Here is a 27,182-nt window from a genome sequence, read left to right as displayed (position 1 = left end):
TACACAACTCTACTAAAACTTCAGCAAAACAGCTTTCTAATGTTTTTAGCTACCGAAGCTTTAAGGTGCATATTGTTGGTATGCAAACTGGTCATTCCTTAAGAGGAAAAAATCTATCTTAAAGCAACCAGGATAAGGACACATGTATGTGATACTCTTGAACCTGTCACAGAGTAACAATGAGGGCAATGAAAAAAACTTCTAACTAACCAAACTGCAGATTGTCCCCTCAATCTAGCAGATAAGATGTTCACCAAGGATTGTATCAAGCGGCCCTTAGATCTGCTAAGGGGATTGTAAATGAAAGAGGAATAAGCACAGAATAAAAAGGCTATATTAGAAAAAGGACAAGTAGGCAGGTGTTGAAATATATGTATATACATATATATATACTAAAGTTAACCGCATTACTATCACCCAGATCTGCATGGTGCCAATAGGTATTAAATATTCCAATTATAACTGCAGTAGGTCTGTATTATTGGTATAACTGGTTTTCACTCGGTTTCCAAATGAATTGGGGGGGGGGGAGATAATGCATATTTTAACATATTTTGATATTGTCTTTAATTACATAGATATTCCTTTGCTATCTTTTTACATCTCTCCTTTTGACTCAGAGTATGGGGTTTTCTTCTTCTAAATGTAGAGGTTTGTCAAGCATCATTGCTGTACTTCCAGGACAGGGGAAGTAAGCTGCTTTCATCTGCTGTGAAGAGTGGAACAAAATAGTCAGCTTCGACTCCTCAATATGCACACGGATTATGCTTTCATTACTGCATTTAAAAAGCTGTGAATTGTTATCTGTGAGATTCCTGTGTCACAGGACTACTTCTTTATTCTTAATAATAATATTAAGGTTCTGTGCAGCCTTTTTCATCTAAGGATTTCAAGGCACAAAACACCAACTAATGAAGTCTTGTGATACTCCTGTGCTACTGCACCAATTTTTTTATGCATGTATTGCAGAATACAGATAGAAGCCAGTGCTGTGAGTTAGAACCAAAAAAAGAACATACCAGTGCAAAGAGACCTCCCTCCTACACCCCTGCTATTGATTTGGTAATAAAGGATCTGTTCTGGCCCAGTGAGGTCATGGAATTCACTGCAGTGGAATTAAGTTTAGGGACTACACATTTTAAAGTCTGATTACAATTTTACATATGCTTCTGAATATATTCTTGTCCTGCAGTGAGGAGACTTAGAGAAAGCAGCTACTAAATACTTACCCCATCCAATTCCATAATAATATAAGTGCTTGCTCTCTTCTGATCCAAATACTTTGATCACCATACTGTAAAGATGAAATCCTTCCACCAGCATCCATGCAAAAGCGCTCAGGAAGAAAAAATGAAGGAGAATGGCCAAGATCTTGCAAGGCACCTAAATTAAGAACAAAAATTAATACACTACTTCGTGATGCAGTCACATTGGTTTTTCTTTTTTTTTTTTTTTATTTCTGTATACATATACATGTTAAATGCTAAATCACTGGAGTAAAACAGTCTTAAAAACAAAGCACTAGAGAACTTCATTTCTCTACAACATTTTCAGATAGCTTCAGAGTAACAAATCCTCTTACCTTTTAACCAAAACTAAAACCAAACATGATATGGAAATCCAAACTGATTATTTATTTATCGTAGTAGGAGCAATACTCCTAGTAAAGTTTACAAAATATTTAAGAATTCAAAACTGAAGGGTTGACATCCTGTTGTTGAGCCTGTAGTAAATATAGGAGAGTCAAAGAAGTGGAGGTACAGGCATCCCTGTTCTGGATGGTAGAAAAACCATCATAGTTTTGATATGTTCATGTCTTATTTTCTACAAAGAACTGGTAGAAAGTCAGTGGATCAGTTAGGCTTGAGTGAAACATGGAAATTTTAGAATAAGGTGCCATGTTGAACCTGCCCTTTAGTTACACTTTGCCATGTGGCTTTCATATTTAATTTGTGTATTATCCTATTTTTAATCATATTGTATTCCAGTGTCTGTCAGTCCTGGTTAGAAATTCTCTGAAAGTCTCATATGCTCCTCCATCAGCAATACTAATATAGATATTTCAAAAAATTATAGCAAGTTACCATTGGCTCTTGAGTCCTAATGGCTATATGATGGGCATCTAAGTTACTCACCTATTTGAATTCTCAAATTCCCATAGTCTAAAGTATGTACCACCTGTATACAAAGTCATATTTGACAAGAACACATCTAGTGATTAAGGCAAAGAACTGAAATTCTTCCCTGTAGGGTGTTTACCGACAATTCGAATACTCCTTGATAGTCCTTTATTCACTATGTGCTATCAAGATTCTAGAAACAGGAGCTAATATGAAAGTCTTAAGCAACAGCAAAATACTGTCTAGAAAGTGAGCCCACCTGGTGTAAACTGGACTATCTGTTTCAATTCAAACTAGAACACGTTTCGAAGTGAAACAAATGTTGTCCCAAAAGAGAGGAATGCCATGACAAAGGCAATGCAGCAAGGAGTAAAAACATTCTCTTGAGTCCTGTTCACACCCACCTCAGTGCTTATGGCCCACTACAGCCTACAGGAAAGGTAGTCTGGGCTTAAGACCTGGATTCTACTTAAGTTGCACTTCAAAGAGATCTTTACATTTTTCTCTAAATTTCCTATCAGCCTACCTTATGACAACAGGAAGACCTAATCCTTTCTTCTTCCCCACTCCTCACGTATTTGCACAGCACATTCTCCTTTCCCCACTAATTGCTTTTCGAGGATGTCTCAACCACAAGTAGTTTCCCTCATCATACAGTAATTGAACAGATGTGACTGTCAATGATCTTACCACAAGATAACCTTGTTTGGTTTGCTTTCAGTTAAGGCACATTTTAAACACGCTCTTGGAATGAGTCCCAGCTATAGCTCAGTTTTGCATCTTGTAGCATACTGATGATGGTCATTCTGCTCTGTAGTTGTAACATCCCTTCTGTGACACCTACAGAATGTTCAGAGGGGTTGCCTGCTTGCAGTCCATGTAAATGGGAAGACTTTTTTTTCCTTCTTCAAGGTTTCCCTTCCTCACCTGGACAAGTGACAGTAATGTATCGAGGCAGGAGGAGTCTCTGTGATAAGGAAGCATTACCCGTAGGAACCAGTTTGCTGCCACAGTGATCTTCAGATGTTAATCATTAGTTCCTTTTGTTGCATTAGCTTAGCTGCCCTGCACTGGAATTTTATTCTTTTTGTTGATGGTTCAGGGTTTTGTACACTAATGAAAATTATAATCTGGGGACTTGTTAGTATAATGAAAATTGAGGCTTTCCCATACCTTCTCACTCACACTCAGCTGGTTCTATGCTAGCGCAAGGACATTCTAATGCAAATCCACTGTGACTACACATATTAAAAAGCAATAATTTTGGTTTTAATTCATGTAAGTGAGATCTGTAACTGGTTTAGTATTTCACAATGTTCGGTGACATATAACTAAATCAGATTTGCTTATTGACAAAAACTGTAAAAACCTTTCCAGTTAATTTAAGGCTACATAAGGCTATAGATTTCATAAGGCTATGAAATCCATTTTAATGCCTTTTGATTTCTACCAGAAGATTAGTCCATGGAAATAAAAATGCAACATAAAGCTGACTTACAAGCTAGTTCTGTCAAATGGATACTTTCCAATTTTTGAGTAGCCAAACAATATGAATCACAAAACAGCAGAAAAATAAAACATAGTGAAGTAGCAGGAGGCTGGTCTGTATATAATTTTGTATAATACTGAGTTGAAGATTTTACATAAAATCCATAGCAAAGTTGTTACTCATTCTGTATTTTTGCCTTAATTATTACTTTGAAGATACTCTTAAATGACAGAATTGCCTTCTTGAAAAAGGCATTGAAAAGCTGAGACTTTATATATTAAAAACAAGCAGGTGTCCTTTGCTGTATCATATGGTGCACACTACTTTTGGTAGAATACCTCTGAAAAGATAGATCTCATTATTGATATTCTTACAGTTGACTACTTGTGAGTCTGTGGAAATAGAGAAATCAGTCCAGCCTACAGCAAGGCCTATCGTGTTATAGTTGTTGAGAAAGTAACACAGGCTCTTAGAAAGGCCTCTTGGAAAATAATACTCATTTGTTTACTGAGGACAGTCTTAAAACAGATAGGTAAATTTGCATACATTTTCTAAATTCAACTTGTAATAGTGTTTTCAATTTAAGTGGCAATCTTACTGCATTATACAGAACCATTATACAGAACCAGGGAAGTCATTAGACTGGCATGTGGATAGCAAAGATATCTTAGGGACTTGGCAGCATAGAAAGAAAATGCTATGTGCGATGATATTTGCTTTCTCTAGAAGAAAGATATTCTGGTTTCAGGAATAATTGCCTTCCTGGAATATGCCATGATCATGTAGGACTGCTGTTTTAGCACTACTGATGTTAGGTATCAAGGACCAGCTTTTAAATTTAAAAAAAAAATAATCTTGGATGTATTAGAAACATCAAAGTCCTATTCATGGAAATTGAATTTTGTGGTTAAAAATTACTTTTACTCTATAAAAGAAAAATAGCTGTAATATAAATTGTAAATGATTAAATAATACATCTGAAATTACCAGGGGAATACTGTATGCCATATCTGCAATCAAAACCTAAATATCCCTAGAGATGGAGATGGGAAAAGGATGGCGAGTCTAAAAGCAGCCATGCAAGAAAGCAATGCCAGCTCATGGCCAGTTTCTATGCTGTCATTCCCCATCGCACTGTATTTTCTCAAGCAAACTGGTAGCACTTATAAACTGTTTAGCACTAGATACACCCATCTTTGGCAGAAGCAGAAGATTAAGAAATTTACACCTTCTAGTGTAAATACTGACTCCCTCTTTTTGTAAACTACCATTTAGCCGTCCATTTAAAGCAACACTTAAAGGTACTAAAACTGATGTCAAAGCTAGTGAGAGCAGAGCATGCAGGGGTAAGGACACAAGACTAATAGGAGGATGAAACACAACACCCCTGACCCCAAGAGGATAAAACAATGAAAATCAAAGTGTAGAAGATAGTATGTACATCATGCTTTTCAACTTTAAGATCTTTACAGTATTGTGCCCTACAATTACAGCTTTTACAGAGGAGGCAGGGCTGAAATATCCATGGATTCTGTGAAGCGTTTCAATTAGGAAAGCTTGTGGCATAAAGCAGGTCTGTCTTTCTGTGTACTATTGTTTCAATTTAACTGAAGTAAATTTTGGGTAATTTAAGAGAAATGAAAATATGTACCTAATAAACTGCAACTTGTCTCTGTGAGCATTTTGCAAGCTTAGCTACATCTGTTTAAGTAAACAAGCAAGAGGTCTGTGTGTGGACAAGGCACATTATAAATATAGGTGGACACCGGGTCTCTAAAGAACATGGGCTCTACCTACACCCAACTGAAAACAGGAAACCCAACTAGTGTTTCACAGTATTTTAAAAGATTGGAGGTGATGATGGACTTGATAGGGTGTAAAGAGGCTTTTAGACATTATCAGTGACTCAGTTGGATTGTCAGAAATTCTGGAATGGATGAAAAAGGAAAAACTGAGAATAAGACACCCTGTTATGCTGACCAAATGTTTTACTGCCTTCAAGCCCATGTTCTTTCAGCAGACTTTTAGCTCTATTCTTACTCAGAGAGGATTATTTTAATCCCTGGTTTCCATTGTCTTTAGTTTCAAGTTCTATCTGTGCTGCTCTCCACTGTCTCCATTTCATTTTCTTTCTAAACCATTCCCTACCATTTTCTTCCTTGCACATTATCTTACTCATTCAGGACCTACCTGAATGTTAAACAGTAAAAGAGTATGAACTTAGTTTTACAAAGTGCTTTTAGATCCTCAGTTAATAATAGCCTATGTAAAATCAGACTTTATTGTTATTTATAAATTTCACAGATATTCAAGGGATCCCATTTGAGCTGAATATAAATTTAAGTAGCTGTTGTATTGGCAAAATGAAGAGTGTGCAAACCTCATATTTGCTTGTACCGAGAATAAAAAGAATAAAAGATTAATAGAAACTGCTCACTACTTGTCAAAAGTAATATGGAGCAACAGCTGGTCACCAAAGCAGCCAAGTTTTGTCCATTACAAAAAAAGAGCACAGTGGAAGACTATTTTAAAATCAGGTTTTCCTTCTGCTTTTTGCAGGTGGCACTTTTCATCAACAGTCCTTATGTTACTTTAAAGAACATTTTTTAAACACAACAGTGGAAACAAATTGGGTTTATTGGAATGTAATACTGTTAACTTGGCATATTCGTCTTAACCTAACCCACCTGTTTTAGATGCCAGTTTTAACCAGTAATCTTGGTACTCTGCATAAAGAATTCCCACCTGTAGTAGCAGATCCATAAAATCAATCTGTAATTTCAAGTTCCGATCTATGTGATCAGGCAGAAAAAGCCTATACATGCATAGAGCTTAACTACCATGTAAGCAATATGATGGTGTTTGTCATTTGCTTAAGTGGTTGCCTTAGATGCCCAGAGGAGTATATACATGTTTTATGACACTAAGGATCTCAGATTAAACTCTTACGCAGCAATACTTAGAGCTAACGCTTTCCGCCACCTCTGGCTAATTAAGCAATATTTGCTACACCTTTCTCTTTGACTACTCAGGTCAAATAAACATGAATGCTACTTTAAAATAATCTAAATTTCCAGAGTAGAGATCAGAATTAATAGATTGGCTGTTCAGAAAACAGCGTATTCTACCACACAAATAAAACTTTATGAGCAAAAAACAAAGACCTTCTGTTTTGCCCTCCAAGAATGCAGAAGAAATTATCACAGCTCCATGAGGAAGCTTATTACCTTCCAACAAGAATAAGATGACTTTTTAATGTGGAAAAAGAAAGGTAAAGCAGAGAATCGATGATTAAACACCCCACCCCACCCCCCACAAAAAACAACCCAAAACCCTAACAGAAACACAAATACCTTACCTAGATACAAAATTCATACAATTTTCCCCAATACAGAATTCCTACAGTTCTCAATACAGAGAATGGATGAGAGAAAGCATAAGCCATGTCAGGCAGAAGTCGGCCATGCCATTTGAACACACAACTGAAATGTACTCCATTACTGTGGTGATTTTTCCATTTGATGGGTGCATATCTCTAAGTTTTGCAAACATCCAGACATGGCTGGATACTATGATAACACTATCTGGATGCACAGAAGGCTTTATCCAATGTTGGAGGAGGTCATTTTTGGCTAAGGCATGTTAAAAATAGAGGATCTCATATGAAAGACAGTTTCTTACATGTGCTATGTGGATTCATTCCACGGAAATGCCTTGCAAACACCACAACCACTCCTTTTAGCACTTACTGTTCCAGGGCTGAACTGAAAGCTGGTGAGAAGCAGGATCTGAGCCACCAAGACAGCAAAGGACAGATTGGCATGGATATGATAGCGCTGGTTGCGGATCGTGCTGACAGACCTGGCAGAAGATAGAAAGACACACGAATAAAACAATATTCCAAGAAGCATGAGCTATTATGATTTATTAGCAAGCATTTTGATTGGGTTTTGGTCATTCGTTTTGGTGAGGTTATCATGATGTCTTTCAAGCACTCCTTCCACCAGGATGGAGTGTTACCTAACTGGTTTCTTAATATTCTGCTGCCATCCTGAAGGCAGCTGAAAGACTGACTTGCATATTAACTAGCTCTGCTGATTACTTGTGATAGAATATTACCAAAGGGCTTGATCCTGAATGGTGCTGTGCTGTCAAGGAAATCAGCTCTGCACCTTACAGAAAGCATACTGCACCTTGCACCATTTAGCCCACACTACATCCCAGAGTTTCTGGTTTTATTTTGTTGGTATTTGCCTGTACTAGAAATAAGGGAACGTGAAAAGACATTGGTTACAATTCTGTCTTTACTATTACCAGCTTTTGAGCACGGGAACTATAACTACTTATACAGATGGGCAGTGCCTATCTTGACAGAGACCTGACCTTGATTACAACATAATTTGAACATATCTCTCCTGGCTTTTCAAAAACCAGCTGGAAATCTGACAAGAACATGCTTTCCTGGGAGTCTTCTGACCTCGTACTTCTGTTCTCATACAGAAATAGGAAGTAGGAAACAAAATAAAACATTTATCTGAACATTTCAGGCCTTTTGCATAATTTTATTCTTCTCTTTAAAAAAAATAATAGTATTACTGATAACAGGTTTTCTATTTCAATCCATACTGCCTGCCAGCCCCTGCCGTCAGCTTTAATCATTTCAGGAGACCTAGACCGTTTGGCTATGTGAATGGTAGTGCTTCCTCCACACATCAGTATGCACTCCCATCTTTTTGTTGTATCACACTGGATGGTGATGATTTTTGTAGCCGCTAGTGACACATCGTGCATGTCCCCTGCAGCAGGGTGACACAGACTGGACAATGCAGATGATGGTTTGCTGTCAGCCCTGCTCTTCCCGCACTGCTGTAGCGAGTGCACCATTAGAAGGGAGTGAAGGGGGAGACGACAAGAACTCCATGTCCTAAAAGTAATTCAAAGATATAGGTTGTGCTGCCTGGTACCAATGGCTTTCTAATAAGAAACTCCGTGTAGTCACAAACTGGAACATCGTTCCCCAGAAGTCAATCAGGACTGCCCTCCTGGGAAGTGTTTGTCCTTGCCAGTACGCAAAGAACTTGCCAGATTCCTCTCTACTTACCTCATGGTCATCTAACACTACATTGCAAAATTTCACTTCAGCTGTTTAATGAGGCCCTGTTCTCCAGTGAAAACCTAATCAAATTATTTTTAATTGGCAGTTTGAATGATCCTGTATGTAGGTGGGGTGCTTAACCTTGTGACAGTCAGCTGGGTCCAAGCTCTCTTTCCAAATCTTCTGTTTTACTCCAGTTTCTCGAAGAGTTTTCATCCCCGCTGCAGCAATACCATCTCCTTTTGCTCCTTTTTCCTTTCTAAACGCTACAACATCCAGTTTTGCACTCAGACAAAAATGGAGCAGATCATTCCCCTTAGCCTAAATATGCCAACAGCTCAATGCCAGATAGGCAGACGTTGGACTTATTTAGAGTGAATTTTGCCATGCGTTACACACTTAATCCAAGTATGACCAACAGAGATCTTGAGACTTGGAAATAATACCAGGTTTGGAACAAACAAACATTGCAAACAGTTTACTGGGTTTCAGCAAGTCCTTTTTCCTAGAAACTGGCCTCTTAACAGGATGTCCAAAAGACATGCTTAGGCACAGAAATCAAAAATTGAACTCTTGAGTAGGACGAACATGGTTTACTGTGTGAAAGGAGACAAGAATGCTATTCCTCGCTGTGCTCCAGTCCACTGCGCAACCTCAGACAAGTTACTTCACCCTTTTTCAGGTTTTCTATTTTGTGTTTAGACAGAAACCTCTATGAAAGCTTTTTGAGAAATGTTTGTATCAAGCCTAGCTGGGCATCAAACTCAATTGTCACTACTGGAATATAAACAGGCATAAAGACCCGAAGTCCCCCATGGCAGAAACCTTCCCAGTGCAGAGAGCCCTTGAAGGGGCTGTTAGAGGCAGGAGGCTGCAGAGATCCAGAGGATTTAAACATAAGCCATGGAGTGAATTTGTCACTGCCTATAGTGTCCTTCATCCTACAACACATTAGAAAACTAGCGTAACAGAGAACAGCAAGATTCTTGAAAATAAATGTGGGTTATATGATGTAATTGTATACAAACTGTATGAAACAAAAGTAAGGTAGCTAATGTTGGCCAAGCCTTCCTTTCTGGGCATACCTTTATAAACACAATGCCTTACAGACAAGACAGTTGAAAAGCAGAAGTACTGACTGTACACTGCAAGCAATCCCAAGATGTACGTAAGGGGTGAAGAATGGGTGATCCTCTGGTCCTGGTTCATATTGTACTTGTTTTGAGCTCCAGACCAAGCCCTCCTACAGCCTCCTTGCAAGATTCCTGAACTATAGCAAAATGTGGAGAGTTTAAAAACAATCCCAAAATCCCTCATAGGATGGAAATACCTTGCTATATAAAGACCACCTCATTTCAGGAAATGAAAGTAATTTAGAAATAACCAACCAACTGTTACAAATACATGTGCAGAATCTAATTAAGGAAGGTTGTAGAATTAATAGCCTTTATTTTATCCTGAGCATCTGAAGAGATCCTAACCAGTGGCCTGAAATGCACTGCTTGGCTTTCTGCATGACAGTTGCTCAGCAGGTATTAAGTTAAAATTACTCACGACAATATAGCAAATGTGACCAGTGTGATCGTCAGGCAGAAGATGGACAGAGCACAGCCAATGTAAGTGATGGAGGAGAGGGCCACCTGGTGTTCTCTTGTTAGCTGTACAGAAAGAAAGAAAACGAAATAAAAACTATTAATTGATTTATTACACTACAGAACCATAGGTCAGCCCCCCTGCACAGAGCATTTCCTCCTCCATCCGCCCAAATATAAACTGATGTTCACAATCCTTCGCTGCTGTTTCTAACACAAGAAATGAAGATCCAACCTCAAACTCAGTTGCGCAGTCAGGGCATTCACGTGTCCATGGCATTTTGGTTCCCTCTTTTATTTCATAAATCAGTATTTCCTCAGAATAAGTTCGTTTCTCTGCTGCTGTGATATTGTCAAGCCTGAGATTAGAGCAGTTTATTGGGCTGCCCAAACAGTATCAGCAATGGGATCTTTCACAGCTCGCAGGGCACTTTGCTAATGCTCTCATGCTGCAATTATTTACATCATTGTGCAAATACCAGAAGTGCTTCACAGCAGTGAGAACTGACAAACCAAGATAACCCATAAATCACAGGCCATTTATAGCCCACTTGTTTTGTTTAATGTATCACGTTTTCAGTGCCTGTTGAAGGAGCTGAACTGACATCTACAGAATGGAAAACCACAGAAAAGACCCAGCATGAGCACTCGCAGTGTAAGACTCTCATCTTAGCCTCTGTTTTTATCTACAGGAACATTTTGTAGAAGTAATTCGATTTTCATGAGCATTTAATCTGTAACTCCGTAGTGCCCGCCACCAGGATCTATGTTAAAACCTGGATAGATTCAATGGGGAGGGACAGTCTGTTTTGATCATTCATCTCAAATTAATCAGAAAGTGTGCTTTAATTTTCCATGCAATTTATTATAAAAGAATGACAAAAAAGCCACACCCAACAAAGGGAGCCAGGCAGTATTAATATATAAGAAGAACAGAACTAGGCAGGAAAATGTTTTCTCATCTCAGAAGAATTTTCAAACATTTTTCTGGGCTTGAATTTGGATAGAGTTGACATTTTCATAGACTGAACATTTGGGGAAAAAAAAGCAGTCAATCAAAAGTTTTAAATTTGATGCTTGGAATATTGTTTTTATTTCAACATCTATTCACTATAAATTAAATTGCTAGCTAAAAACTCATTCAACATATTTATTTATTCTGAAAAATACTGAAAGTAACAATATATTTTCCAATTTTTTTACAGTAACTCTATCTAATAATAAAAAAAAAAAATCCTTTCTCACAGTTTGGAATTTTCTATTATTTTCCCCACACACAATAAAAATCCCCCCCCCAAACAAAGTATTTCATTAGAGATTATCAAACCCAACCAGTTCTACCAATAAACTTCCCATTAAAATTCCTTTTAAAGAAGAGAAATAACATGCCATGTAGTTATGAGGAAAAAAGTAATTTTAAATACAGACAAAACCGATGTGGTTTATATATACATTTTTCTTGTAGTTATCTGCCAACAGTATCAGCTCACGTGCAGTAAGTTTTACAGCAGGATAGATTGTGGGTCACTCAGCAATCTGAGAACTACTAAGTGATGCAGCAGCAGCATTAAAGACAACTGTTGCTATGGTGTTACAGTTCCTAGGAAATATGATGCATCTCTTTAGTATTTTTTCTCTTTCAGCCAAAGATACATTTCTTTTCCCTGACTTGGACAGCATCGAATACAGAAACAAAAGGGTTCTGTGTGCTGAACCAGCTTAAAAAAGTCCATATAATTTCTACAAAAGAGCTCCTATCGTCCGTTATCCCCCAGAGAAGCCATGTATAGCCATTCTTCAGATTATTTCTGAAATAGGAATAACCTGTGTGGTAAATTAGGCAGTTTAGAAGTGATTTCCTCATCAGGGATATTCACGTCCAAAATGCACAGACCTTCTTTCCTGATTGCTCCAATACACATCCCTTTCTCTTGCTACAGGTAGCTTGCAGTTCTACAGAGGGAGGGGGGGAGCAGAGGAAGCTATTCCAGCTTCAAGTCACTCTGAAATTAGTATTTCTCAGCAGTTCAAGGCTTTCTTTCACTCCTTTCACTCCCAACACCTGCAGCCAGAAAATGTTCCCTGCAGAGGTCAAAGCTGCCCAGTGCTCATTTAGATTTACAGTGGTCTATCACAGTGTTTGCATTGGCAAAGGCACATAAGATCTTCAAAGGAAAGGTAATGTCTTACTATCGCATACAAGTACAGGAGATACAGGGGATCCATCTAGTGGAAATGGGCAAAAATCAACACCTTTGTTTTTTTCCATAATAATCCAAGAGAAGATAATGATCACACAAACATTTTTTTTCTAACTCATTTCTATCATAACTAACATGCCTCTAAGAAAGTCTTTCTCTGGGTTTTAGCTCAGTCTTCCTCCAGAAACCCCTGCAGAGCAAGACAAGACATGAATCAAGTTCTCCCAAGTGGAGTCTGTATTACTTAGAAATGAAAAAGGAAAAAAAAAGTATCTTAGCAAGAAAATGTAGAAGATTCATTCAATCCTAAAATAACCTACATAGGCCCCTGCATCTATGAACTGGAAATTGCTCTTTCTCTGGTAAACCAACCAAAATCTGATGATGCTCTAAGAATGTCAGTCTTAAATCAATACCCACATCAGTCTGGTAACAACTATTTCAAAAGAAACACTGCTGTAGTTCACATCCTCATCTTGCTAGTGTGAGGGACAGAAAGCTTGTAGGTAGTTTTGAACCATTGTTTGTTTATTAAGGAACAGGTGGAGCCTGCGATAGCTCTTCTCAAACTGAACTGTTGGGTTGGAGGAGTGCAAGAGAGCGGTCCCTGTTCACAGTGGCTCCAGCCAGTGAGACCAGCTCCTTTCTGTTGGTGATATGAATTGAAGGGGACAGATCCAGCATGAAAAGAAGGCCTGGAATGATTTCCAGGTTGTGGAGCCTCATTTTTAAATACAGGTATATGGTAGGAAAGAAGAGAACCTGCATTTAAAATATCAGGTCTCTACTAACTTCTCACAATGCAGCTGTTATAGCAGCTGTGTGTCTGTGTTCACATTGTAAGAGATAACAAGCATGAGTTTTCCAGAAATACCTGGATCATCAATGCATTGTGCATCATCAATTAAGAAACAATTTCCTCTAAATTCCAATGCTGTGATATGAGCTGATTTAATCTTACCTCAGCTTGTCTTTTTGAAAACTTTCAGACTTTGTGCATGATGTGGAATATAAGACAGTAATTTGGGATGATCTTGTAGTCAGCACAAAAATGCTAATCAGGTTGTAATGTTATTACTAAAGAAAATAGCATTAAAAAGTACCAAATAAAATATTGAGCAATCTGTAAAGTAGTCCCATGAGCCTGATTCTCACACTTGTCCCAATCTACATTAAATTATTCTTTTCTTCTAAAAGGTTTTGCTTCTTTGAGTTTATATGGTCATTCTCTTACTCTGCAGCAAGCTGAAAAGCTAGGAAACGAGCTCATGCAGTCATGAGTGTTAGTAATCATGAACACTAAAAGACAGATGTTTTTTAGTATTAATCTTTGACAGTCAGATCAAAAAATCATGCTCTGTGTAAAACTCCCACCCTTTTAGGGTTTAGGCTGTAACACCCTTTACAGTTTAGGCTGTAATACCCTTTACCTTGTAAGTGTCACTAACAGCATGGACAAAGATCTGATGGCTTCAGTAGTCACACCCATATGCAATATTTTAGTCTATTGTTCTCTCCTTCATTAAAGAAGTTAGTACATTGCTCAACATCTTTATTTTGGAAACTCACAGGCAACCGGATGGCCTGAGAAATGATCCTGGAAAGATACCAGTTCAGACTCCAAATACATATTTTTTCTTTATGATGTTGTTAATAAGAAGAAAAAGAGTGACATCTAACTCCCCTGTTTAAAAATAACTGCACAGGAAGATGAAAATATATTATTTTAATGGGATGGTACTTTTAATCTCTGGAGTACCTGGAAAAGATCAGTTGAGGCTGAAAGACTTGCTCAGTAGGCTATGCGTGAAAAATGATTTGATCTGTATCTAGAACAGAAAACCTTCTTATTTATATAACATTAATGAGCAACTGTATATACAACACAGCACAACAACCCATCAAAAAGCTAGATGGGCTCCAGGAACCCAAAATAGCAACTGGTCAGATCAGAGCATCTGTCTGGGCAACACAGGGCGCTCTCTGCTCACTGTCCATTTCTAGCTGTCCCGTTCTTTTGTGTGAAATTTGCACTCCTGTCCCTTTTTGTCATTATTCATCTCTCAGTTCACTGCACATTTTCTGCTTTGCAAAGGGGGTACTTCTGGCTTTCTCCAGAGGAAGGAACATTTTGGGGAAGTACAAATCTAAAATTTTCTTCTTTACATACTGCAAAACATCCCTCTATGCCTTTAGAGGCAACATGTCAGACAAAGGGCTGAGTTCAAGTACTTAAAACAAGGTTTGTCATAGCTGAACCTGAAAGGGTTTGTCCGTATACCAAATTACAACTTCACAATTTAGCCACCAAAAGCAGTAATTTCATTGTCTATACTACTTTTGAAATCTCCTTTCTGAAAAGCAGTTTATCTTCTTCCAAAAAAAGACAAGTTCTTGAACCAAAAAATAGTTTACAGCCTTAAAAAATGAGCCCTGCAATCTAAGTTCATATCATACCTATAATTTGTATTTTAGTGTTACTTACCGGTAGAACACAGAATATGATATTTTTGTACGTCCTTAGATAGTGTATACATTTTACGAAACCAGATTTGTTTACTGGTGGAAATGTAAGACATGACAATTGTATTTTGCCCTAAGTCCAAACATAAGAACAAGTTATATTTTAATGTCCCTTTTGGTCAGCTTTCCATCTCAAAGAAGCATTCCTACCATGAAGTTACTGACAATGATATATGGTTTTTACCCTGTTTATCGACGAACTGAGATCTGCCATGAGATGATTAGCTGCTGGCCTGGGCTGAAATCCACTCTCAAACCCTTCCGCAAAGGCTTGAAACAATATCTTATGAGACATTTCTTGGGAGGAGAGGTAGGGGTGAAAAATTAAGGCTCAGCCAACCCTATTGAAGCTGCACCTTTAAAATGCAATCTGAATCCAATTAAGAAAAGGATGAATAATTAACTTTGGCAGCCTGAGTGTTTCAGAGACATTAAAACGCTGGCCTTGGCTGATGAAGCTAATGGTTTTAATTGCCTCCAGAAAGGCTGCTGAAATTCAATTTCAGTCCAGTGAGGCCTTTATTTATATATTAAATAATAATAACAATACAAATCTCTGTTTTCCTTCAGCTTGCCAAGCACTTTGTTATGTACATAACATTATGGTTTTTTCAAATTAACATCTGTGTTTAGTTCAGGAGGCTCAGTCAACTCACTGAGACCACAAGAATGGTTTTGGTGGGGCCATACCTAATGGCACTGCACAATCATGACTCACAGGAAAAGAAAGTCTAACTTGATTCAGAGACTTCTTTTCTCAAGCTACAATGTATCAGATACCATGAGTTTAGAGAAAAAAGGCCTCTGAGAGTCACGCTTTGCAGCACAATCATCTTTATCAGCCATTTCCAGCAGAACTGCTTTTGAATTCCCATTCTCTATTAACTCCAAACTCCTAGTGATCAGCAATAAAGTGCTACGAAGGGGGCTTTTAAGGATTAAAGGCACGTTTTCCTACAGCGAGTCCAGCCTGGTGGCTGCTTATTTAAAACTTTTCACTGTGACATGAAAAATTTAGAATTTTCCAAATATCTCTGCCAAGTTATTAATTAGTATTTTTAAAAGCCCACATCGTCTTTTAAAGCAGTTCTGGGCAAGATGTCATCAAACAGTAGGTAATCTGCTCATTACAAATCACACACAGCACATTTTTAGTTCAAATGAAGCCTGAAGGAAGCGTGGCAGGGAGGAAGGACTGAAGTTGTGAAGTGGTACAAAATTATAATAAAGTTTGGGGATCAGAAAAGCAAAGTTCTCCCTCATACCTCTGCTCATGTAACACAAAGCAGTGTGGTTCTTCTGCCTTCATTTCAGGTCTAAGACTTGCAGTGTTTCTTATGAAATGCTAAATTCTATATTTACAGCAGATAATCCTCTGTGAAACTGAAGGAGCTACTTTTGCCCATACACCTAAGATTTGTACATCTGTTCTCTACTCTGTTCCAGCAAAAGCAGACTCATCCTGTTCTCCAATTAACAGCCAAACTGAAGTCCATCAGAGAGGGCTACAAGGAGAATAAAACCCAGTGTGGTTCCAACAGGCTCTTGCAGGCAGAGAAACGATGATCTCTTGCCAGACTCTGAGTCTGAGATTTTTCAGAGCAGTTGAGGATAATTAAATACCCAGCTCCCAGTAAAATTCAATGAAAATTAGTATGTCTACCTCCCTTATCCCAGGCTTGGGCTTTGATTCAGAAACGTCCATTTCGATTCAGGATTGCAACTAGCTGTGTCTTGCACTGCAGCCAAGAGTCTCCAGGTACCCAGCCCTGAATTTCTCCTACACCATGCTTCAGGGAGAAAGGGCATAAAAACACCAATACAGGAGACAGACTGAACTCAAGAGTACAGAATGACTAGATTTAAAGATATTCAATAGAGAACAGTGATGGATAAAGGTGCAGTATCATAACATTTTTATACTGCATGGGGAAATCCTTTAGTCATCAAGAAGACCTCGCTGCCAAATGGATCAGTGCTTTCATTTTCACCATAGGAAGGAAGTCTATGTTATTTTGTTAAGTATTCTGATTAAAACAGAGTCCTGTTTCATGTTCCTCAAACAAAAGAGTTCTTTTGACCGTTATAGCACTCTTAAATATTTGTGCTTTTCCAAAATAAAAAGTCATTTTTTGTTCTCCTCTGCTGAGTGAAATTCAGTAACTGCCAAAGAATTCCCTAAGGAATTTGAGGGGTTTAGTATCCTGCAGGGTTAGTCCAACATTTTCCATGTAATTCTATGGGATTAAGGACAGAACCAGAGTCTCCTATTTCCTCCCATCAAAATTAACAGAGTTGTACTGGCACAGGAATGGAATAGCAGAAGAATTAGCAATGGCTCTGAGTTAAAAATCAAGATTAGTGCTCAGTTTTCAGGAAAAATGAACACGATCATAGTAAGGACAAAAGAAATATGATGCACAATCATACTATGAACAGATCAGTGAGACAAGTTCCACCATAGGGAAAACATTCACTGCAATAAAATGGAGGGGGAAGTGGAGAGAGTAAGAAAGAGCAAAGAAAGTTTACAAAGCAATGCTAGAATAAACACATAGGCTGATTTATCTTTGTTCATGTGATGGGTAAGGGCTGTCTAAACTGTCTGTAGAGATCTCTTCAGTTAAATAAACTGTCAATGGTAATAAACAAGGATCAAAAAAATTGCAATGCCTATCCAATTTTTAAATATACAACACAAAAGAAAAATTACTGGACTAAGGCATTATTCTTTTTATGTTCCCAGCAATGAAAAGCATGCTGAGAAAAGTAATTATATTAAAATTACAAAACAGCAGAAATCGGAGAATGACACATTATTTCCATTTCATTGTCCTATTAGAGTATATAATCTGAACCTCAGCTTGCTGAAAAATTTAAGAAAAAAGGTTATCATTTCAGACTGCTGTTTTAATGCCCCCCGAGTGCAATATTTGATTAATAATGGCAATATTAGATTTAGGAAAACAATGCTCCAAACTTATAAATTACACACCTATCTTCCATATTTTAAAGCATTTCACAATATTAGGACATTTTCAAAACAGCCTTTATAAACATGAATAGATGCACTTTGTTCTCAGTCAGTCATACATTGTCAAAACTTGCTGTCAAACAGAGAAAAATAAAAATAAAACCACATATTGCCCCAAAGAAGAAATCTGGGATGTCTTTTCTTTTGTAAATAGAACCTCACAGCCAAATCCCCAAGCCTTTTTCAAAATCCTGGGCTCCCTAAAGAACCTATGGGTTCCCTCTATAGCTCCAGCTGCAAAATCAGACTTCTAAAATATTTTCCTCTTTATAAATGCTTCTCTGCTTTCAAGTGCATTGGTGGGCAGCTTGAACTATTGATTGATTGTCCCCTCTGAATTATGGAACAAGAGCTACAAATGGGATGAAAAATGAAGGAATTTCTAGCTTTAGAAATGCAGAAAATGTGTTTAAAAACCTGAATAATTTCTACCACAGATTGTACGACACTATTAGTTTGCTGGAAGTGTCCATCCACATGTGAACTTTATAGTAGTCATTTTTATACCCTCACAGTTGGAAATGACAGAAAGAAGAAAAAACAGGGAAGAAGAACAATTTAAGAGAATGTTCTAGGAGCCATAAATATTACAGTTGTGTCCTGCATTGGTTAGTTGGGGGACAGGGACCCAAACCTCAAACTCTTATTCTGATGCAGGAGACAATGATTTCCCCTTTAAAAGGATTTTTCAACTCTGGGTCCCCAGGTGTCCACCATCCTTTTGCTGAAATGACATTTATGTGGCAGATGGTACAAATAGCCTGGCATGCTTTGTAGTTGTTGGATCACTATAAAAATAAAAACTGCCAGATGGCTGGCATGTTTCCTGGCAGGAGCATAGGGCCCCACTGACTGATGAGAGGAAGTAAAGCTGCCCAAAAGAAAATAATAGCGTCTGAATTTTCTTTGGAGTTCTTTTGAAATGTGGCTTACTCCGTGTTGAGTTTGATTTCCGCTGTCTAGGAAGCACCTTGTGACATTCCTCCATCTGACTGCACTCACGTCTCTCCTCCTGATTTCATCTGTCCCTCCCACCCCAGGAAGGGGACCTCTCCGCCAGCCATTTCCCCTCTAGCAGGAGGTACCGCTGGGTGCAGGAGGTGGCATTGCAGGTTGAGATCTCCCCAGGCTCTGTGCCAGCAGATGCCTACTTAAGGGAACATCTCACCTCCCATCCTCTGTGGTTCCTATCCAGGTTCAAGCCTGCAGCACAGCAGAGGACTGTCATACTACAGTACTACAAGAACACCACCACAGGGAGCATATCACCCTGGGTGCCCTCTACTTGGACTTTCTCCAGAAGCGGCAAACATAAACCAGTGTAAACGGATCAAACTAAATGTATTATTTATTTTTCCTACTGTAGCTCTATTAATGCACTATTGTCTCCCTAACTATAACATTGCAGGGCAGCTGGCAGTACGGGTTTATCCTGACTGCACCAGATGAAGCAAAAGCTGGGACACTGTTCTCTGATCAAGGAAGGCAGACAGACACAAACCCCCAAGGTGCAGCTTTAGCAATGATTTGCTATGAGGGACTTTTTTAGTCCACCTCTGTTTCCCCCATCAGAAAGAGAAGTTTGATCAGAGCAATGAGTTTCCCGGAGGAGGGTACACGAATTAGTTAATATCTGCACAACTACTCTGAATGTCCCACTGACACATTTTGTTAGGGGGATGCAATTGTAAAATTCTCAGTCTTACTAACTTTGATCGGAGTTGTGAAAAGACTTCTTAACTGTGTTTCCAAATTCTGATCATGTGCTGACCTTAATTACATTCATGCAACTTCACAAAGGCAGTCAAGGGATGAACATGTTTCTCCAGGAACGTTCTGCTCATCTTCGGTCACATTTTTTCTTCAATTAACTAACTTATTCATTTAAACCAGTTGATGATCACTAATCTCCAAAACTTCAAATAAATGCTATCATTTCTGAAGTTAAAACCAATATGATAAATGAATCTCAGCAAGCAAGCATGAATTTGGGCCAGCCGTGATACAGACATAACAGCAGAGTGATAAAGACACAAATAATTTTGGCATTCCACATGGGCCAATTCATCAGCAGGCTAGCAGGTCAGTGCCAGGCTGACATCTGAGCACCACATGGTTGTAAGTTTTTCCAAGATGGTTATTTCATTCCTGAAATAAACTTGTTACAACTGCTAATGCCCTGTGCATCACTGAAAGCAGCTAAACTGCATACACGGATCTCAAGCTCATCAGCAGTATTGTTCGTACCATTCTTTCACAATCACTGCGACTTTAGTGCGTTCAAGCTCCTGTTGAAACTAATATAAAATCTGGAGTAGTGTTCAACTACACTTGTAATCTTAGCTTGGTTTTAACTAATTCACACCATTCAAAGTTCTTTTTCTTCATACACTGCTGTATAGCACACAGATATCAGTGGATGTTCGTTTTGTCACATTTAATTTAAAATTCCAGAATTTTAAAATTTTCTTTGTGACCTCTCTCTTTCAATTTGTCTCTCTGAAATATTGGAATACAAATGCTTTTTCAGCTCAGCAGATTTCAGTCTCTGGAGATTACTTCCAGCTGGCATACAGTAGAATAGTGACTGAATTAATCTAACCTGTTTTGAGTAAAGATCAAGAAGAAAAATCAAGAACTCACAGCTTGTTCCTAAGAACTTTCTTGCATTTCTATGCTCCCTGGAAATTAAACCCACCTGACAGTCTGCTCCATAAATGTCTAACAATTTGCCAGCATTCGTCATCTCACAATACTTCAAGTATTCAAGAGAAACCACCATCAGATACAAGACAACCTACAATTTCATTCTTATGAATGTCTCACCAAAACAAAATGAAATTCATGTGAGACACTGTAATTCCTCCCCAAGCCAGGTGCATAAATTATTAACATACATCTGCACCTTACAATAAAACTGCAATGATAAAGAATCTTGAGAATACATAAAGGCGTTTATGTCCACAAGAAATGCACAAACTGTGTAAACATATAGAGAGATCTGCTGGATATTGGTGAAGGTGTGAAAATGAGTACTAGCAGGAAGGGAGGTACTGGGGAAGGTTCGTGTGTCAAAGCTGACAAGGTCCAGATCATGCTATTGGTCTGTAAGTGGAAAAAGCTAGACTTAACCAGGTGAAGGAACAAAGAGAGGGAGTTGAGTGAGGAGATTCTTGCTCCAATTTAGCATAACTCAGAAGCCACCATCCTCTACAATTACTTATCATACAAGCTCAGCTCTCTGGTCATTAGAAATGCTCACCACAAGTATTTATGTGGCAAGTTACTTCTGAGGAAGAACAGTTATTTTCAGTATTTGTTGTTTAGAGATACTCTGGCTTTTTCTGAACTCAGAGAGTATGCCATAACGTTCAGTTGTGAACAGCAAACTCTTAAAAACTGCAGTGTCTCATTAATGGAAAACTTATGTTTTGTTTTGGGTTTTTAAGCAAAAAGAAAATCAATCTCGTGAAAATTTGCTGAGAGAGTCAGAGCACTTATCACACTGAACTGGCCTCAAGGGTTCATGGATTTCCACATCAACAGTGTTCTCCCTAGGGATGTTCCCCCAGCTGCTGCACACATACTGGCTCTGTATTACATCTATTTAGAATTGTTGATATCCCCCTCTTTTTTTTTTTCTTCTTTTTTTTTCTTTTTTTTTCTTTTTTTTTTTTTATTATTTTCTGTGCATCTGCCTGCCTTTCTGCAAGGGGTGGTAGAACTATTCATACCCAGTTTTACTGTTCCGCTGACTGGTGCATTAGATTAAATGCTGTTATGGTGCCCTTGGAGATGTGTCTGCCTGTTTGGGCTACCCTGAGAGCTGCGTTTATCCATACGATGAAGAGAAAGGGCAATGATACTTTCCACAGGAGAATGGAAGTATAAAGCACCCAAAGCAGAATTCCCATGAAGAATGAAGTAACTTTCTTGTACTAAAATACAGCTTTTGATGAAAACCTCTCCAGTTTTCAGGCAATCCTTTTCCACTATTTTGTTTACATTTTTCATGGAAAGCAGACCCCTTTTTGTAAGAAACAGAATTTAGACAATAAAATAAACGTTCTATCAAAAATAGCGTTCATGTGGAAAAATTTCATCCAGTTTCATTATACAGCCACAGATATATAATAGCTATATAAGTAGAATTGTTCAAATATGGGCAATTGCATACTCCTACCCTCTCTTTTCCTTGTCTCATTATCTGTTAACTCCATTTATGAAAAAAAAAATATAAAAGCTCAAGACTGAATATAACATCATTGCAACAATTTCTTAGAGCATTGACAATCTAGTATTCCAACAGGTGATTTATATGGGTCCTCTGAACCTTGGCTCATGAATTTCAGAACATGGTGAATAAACACGGATATGTGTTTAAAATCCACAGCATTTTAACATTTACTTAACAGGGTTCCAGGGATGCCTGGGAGAAGTTTCCAACTGTCTAGTTGATTCAGTAGGCTCTATTGCTTAGACATGTGAAGCAAATACTTAGCAAATGTTTTAGGAATTTGTAACTGAGCATAGCCTGCATGTATAGCTCAAAAGCCAGGCAGCTTGTCTTTGCTCAAATCTTAACTGCATGCCAATTACACAATGAAGATACCAATTTTTTTTCACTGGTTAAAAAAATTACTACCACAAGATAATCCTAAACAGTCAATTTAAAGGGTATATCTTGGTCAAAGATTTGGGATGAGATCTTCTGATGAACTCTGAGAGAGGGACGACATAATAGCCAAACAAGAGAAACTGGAATTAAAGCACACTGAAGGGATGGCATCCTTCACTGGCTTGTTAGCAGCAATATTACCTGAGACCCAACATGGCCCCACTCTCATTACCACCTCGCTGTAACATCAAGCTTGTGCAGGTGATGGGAGGGCAGGGCAAAGCAGCTGTGTCAAGGCATAGTTCAGGTTTATTGCTCTGCAGACCAGTGTACCTGATTCTCTCCATGCTACAATGTATGTTAAATTCTGCCAATTGAGGTGCATGCAAAAATTGTTTTTATGTAAGCTTTAAAAGGTTAGAAATGACTGCATATTTTATACCTATCCTGCACAATCTTCCATTGAAAGCTGCAGCAAGCATTTAGAATTCTCATGGATTTGCACTAGGAACATACGGACCCTATACTGGAAATAATTCTATCACCTTTCAACATTTCACTTTTCCTGCCACAAACTTATAAATTCTCTTCTTTTTTCTGTTCAGAAATGGGATTTTAGGTGGAAGGGGTCAAAATACAACAGAAAATTATAGGAAATAAGTTTAATTTAAAAGAAAATCCTGATTTATACAGACTTTTACAGTACTATGTCACATAGGGAATGTTTTTATGCATCAGAGTGATAGGTCTGTGTGTCTCACAGATCCATGTAACATCTCAGCAGTACTTTCGTTTTGTTTTTTAAATTATCATAAAGAAAAGAAAAAAGCAATGCAAAAAACATTATGCATAAACTTTGGCAGATAGAAATGCATTAGACCAAAAAGTTAAGGAGAGAGAAAATATTGAAAATAGAATGATTAAACGACTGTCAGGAACTGGACTGTCCATTCATGTCCAGTCTTTCCTAGTTATGCATTTCAAATCTCCAAGAAAGCTTGATTCTAAAGACTCTGATATAAAATATCTTTGATCTCCAATTACTAATATTGCATAATATTAGAGCTTATTGCAGCATCTCATTAATCACGACAATCTCAAATCTGTTTATTTGAAAGTTAGACCTTCCAGAACTATTCCCCAGTAGAAAATCAACTAATGTTTCACCAGCATTTAATTGGTGGACACCCTGTTTAATCCTGGTTAAATCCCTATATACAGCTCTTTAAAACTGGGTTAATAACAGTGCATTTCTTCCATTCTACTTTTGTCTCACAAGATGGGAAGCTCTTCAGGCAAAGCTGCATTTTATTATGAGTATGAAGAGTTCCTCAAAAAATAATACTTGGAAACCAGCTGGGGTCATTAGGTGCTTTACAAGTAATAAAGGTAATAACGCTTAGATTAAATCTGGGTGACCTGATCAAGATACCCCCATCTTCAAATGGTTAGACTAATACAAAGGGCTGTGGGTGTTAAGCTCTTTGGATAGCAGACCTTCTTGTTCTAAGCTGTGACCCTGACTTCGATGGCATTACACTGTCTAACCAGGATTACTGTGTGAGTAGTTGTGCTAACAGTGTTACCGAATCAGTAAGTCCAAATAGCAGTCGGATGATTCATTCCTTGAAAAGACTTCGGAGCTGCTCAGTGTTATAACCCTGATTAGAGTTCCCTTATGCTACAAGCTCACTGTTGTATCTATCTGCAGGAACTTTTGTGCCGCCCTCACGAGCACATGCAGCCCATCCTGCAGCAGTAGCTGTCTCGGCAAAGCTGCTGTTTGAAAGAAGAGCAAACCCATCATTCAAACCAATTAACAGGAGCCTGAGACATGGCTGTATCATCAATGCATCCACGCCAACAGAGCAGACAAAGCCCCTCTAGCTGTACCACAGAGTACACCACACTTGTTAGCAGCACACAGTGATAAATGTGATGGTAGGACTCCTACTGTCCTACTGAAGCTGCTCTTCAGTCCGTTAATTTATATTATTAGTATGGTGTCTGTAGAAAGAGGAGAATGTGCCAGAGAGTATAAATTTGACAAACAATTAGTATACATTTCTCTGGAAGTATGGTTTGTAAATTATTTCTATCATACGTTCATTATTAACCGAGGGTTGTCTGAGCAGGGCTTCATCACTACCTCCATTGGATCCTCCCTAACAGTAGCACATTCAAATAAAGCAGTAAAAACATATTTCTCGTGCTCATGGCAGTACTGTCTGTTCTTTTAAGATCCAGGATGGGGCTGACCTTGCCTGGTGTCGAGTTTTGTTGAGGGAATCCTTCAGCAGGCACAAACCAGCACTCTATCTGTAAGGAGCAGACATTCTGCTCCATCTCTGCAAAAATCTTAAGGCATCGTAAGGTCTCATGAAGAGAAGAAAACTTTCTAGTGAGGAGAGCAAAACGTTTGCCATCAAAGCTTCATCTGAAACCAGTGATGAGTATGACTAGCAAGCATAAGGTCCTGGGTAAACAGGGTATGTGTCATATTCTAGCTGAAAAGAGGCTTGATTGATAACTCTTTGGACAAAGGAACAAAACAGAGAAAACTATACATAAGGGGTTCACTCTCGACTGTAAAGCATCATTTTCTTTCTCATCCTCCTTCTACACAAGCCCCTGCCTGGTAACAAGGTGAAGAAACGGCAGCAGGGAGGCACTTGGAAAGCTGGCAAAGAATGGTAGGGGCCAGCTGGCAGCAGAGCTTGCTTCACATGGAGTTCATGCTTGGCTGTTCATATTCTACAAGTCTAGTTACCAAAACCCTTAAACAGTCACATCTCAGCTGCCTCTGTCTTGAAAACAAATCATAAAAGCCAGGGTCATCTGTACAATGTCCTCTAGTCCTTTTTCTGCCTAGTACTTTAAGAAATCATGCCAAAAGGGTGAGAGTAGAGTAAAGAGAATTCCCACCTACCACAGATGTGTTTCATTTCATGCTCCACTTCAGTTCCCAAAAGTTTTAAAAAATAAATATAGTCAAGAAGTATTAAAACATCATCCCAGAAAGCAAGATGCGGAATAAATTTGAGTTGAGCAAAAATGAGCCCAGTTCCAACCACTTACTGATGTGGTGTGGGGATGTAACTGATGTACTTATGCTTCATTTTTAACAGACAGATTTACTCCTTTGCTTTATCTCACCTTCAGAGGCACCACTTGCATCAGAATGGCGAAGTTAGTGAGGTGGTTACAAAGACACACTGAATAGTTGAGGTCCCCGCTCTCACGCACACAACCTTCATTAGACCAAACACCAGTTCCATTGCTGCAAAGCACACAAAAATGGAACATAATCTCTATCAAAATGCATTTTATGAGGTTAATTTGACATGCATTGTACTATACAGTACAAGATAAAAAGGTTTGAAAGCCATCTCAGGCTGGAGCATCCACAAACACTGTTAGCGTCTTCTCAATTCCATCATGAAAACAGTAAAGGAAAATATTGACTGGAACAGCGCCCAGATCAGATTCCTACAGGAATGTCTCTAGAGATTTCTTTCCAGTTTTATAACCAATGAATGATAACTACATTTTTAATTTACATTGTGCAACCCTTTTATATCATTTCACCTCGACTCAAATTTCTATATTCTGAGAACTATAGTATCAGAGAAATCAATAATCTTGCAAAAGTCGGAAAAGTCAGCGTATCATATCTGCTGCCTCTCCCTTATCCACTGTCCCACTCATCCTGTCAAAGTAAGCAATTCAGTCTGACTGAGCATGATTTCAAGTGACCCATCCGTATCAATTGGGTTTTGTGACTTCATCTTCAGGGGCAGCAAGAGCAGCTCCTGCTCCACTGAGGATATGGCTGTGTGGCCTGGTCGCAGGGTTGTGCAGGAAAGTGACCCTCATGAGTTTGCTTCTTCCTGGAGCCAGGGAAACCCAGAAACCCTGTGCTATCACACCCCTGCAGTGGAGTGGGGATATGGAAGCCACAGCCACACACCCGGGGGGCTCCATGGGCTCAGGCACCATACCTCATCCACCCAAACTGCCTGCTTCTTAACCATTTATTACTTTTGATATTATTCTGGGTCCTGAAGCTAGACTGATCGATCTCTATTTTTCTTGGTGCTTGTTTTAAAGATAGGTATTACCTCACCTTTCCTCTGTCTTTTGGGACCTCCCTGAGTTCTCAAAGAGAGTCTGTCATAGGTCAGAAACCAATTGCTTATTCCTTAACTACCATGCACTAGGGAATAAGACCATCCTGACACAAATAAAACTCATCTGGAAGGACAGATTTCATATTTCAGTTTCTATCCTGAGGCAAAGCCTCAAGGGCCCAAGCCCCAGTGGAAAACAGTACAGGAACAACGTTCCAACCATATTAATCCGCTTCAGTAAAATCTGTTTCTAATTTATCGTAATTTGTGAGTAACTATAACGACGAGTAACTGCCAACAGCTGGGAGAGTTCAACATACTTGAAAAAAAACTTCAATAAAACAATTACAGTGACCTTCCCATGTGCATGCCGGATAGGA

The 27,182-nt window shown here is 38.6% G+C and overlaps 1 protein-coding gene across 1 annotated transcript in view; it reads right to left on the bottom strand.

Annotated features, from left to right (window-relative positions):
• ADGRD1 (adhesion G protein-coupled receptor D1) overlaps nucleotides 1–27,182 on the bottom strand; it is a 156,600-nt gene that overhangs the window by 44,852 nt on the left and 84,566 nt on the right. The window contains exons 15-18 of the mRNA XM_074844445.1: nucleotides 25,829–25,952; nucleotides 10,259–10,362; nucleotides 7,359–7,470; nucleotides 1,230–1,383 (exon numbers count right to left, since the gene is read on the bottom strand). Coding sequence (XP_074700546.1) covers nucleotides 1,230–1,383; nucleotides 7,359–7,470; nucleotides 10,259–10,362; nucleotides 25,829–25,952 — 494 coding nt within the window. The remainder of the gene's footprint in view (nucleotides 1–1,229; nucleotides 1,384–7,358; nucleotides 7,471–10,258; nucleotides 10,363–25,828; nucleotides 25,953–27,182) is intronic.

The sequence above is a fragment of the Strix aluco genome, chromosome 18 (genome assembly GCF_031877795.1).
Source record: "Strix aluco isolate bStrAlu1 chromosome 18, bStrAlu1.hap1, whole genome shotgun sequence".
In the NCBI taxonomy this organism is placed as follows: Eukaryota; Metazoa; Chordata; class Aves; order Strigiformes; family Strigidae; genus Strix; species Strix aluco.
This window is presented reverse-complemented; position numbering and strand designations above follow the sequence as displayed.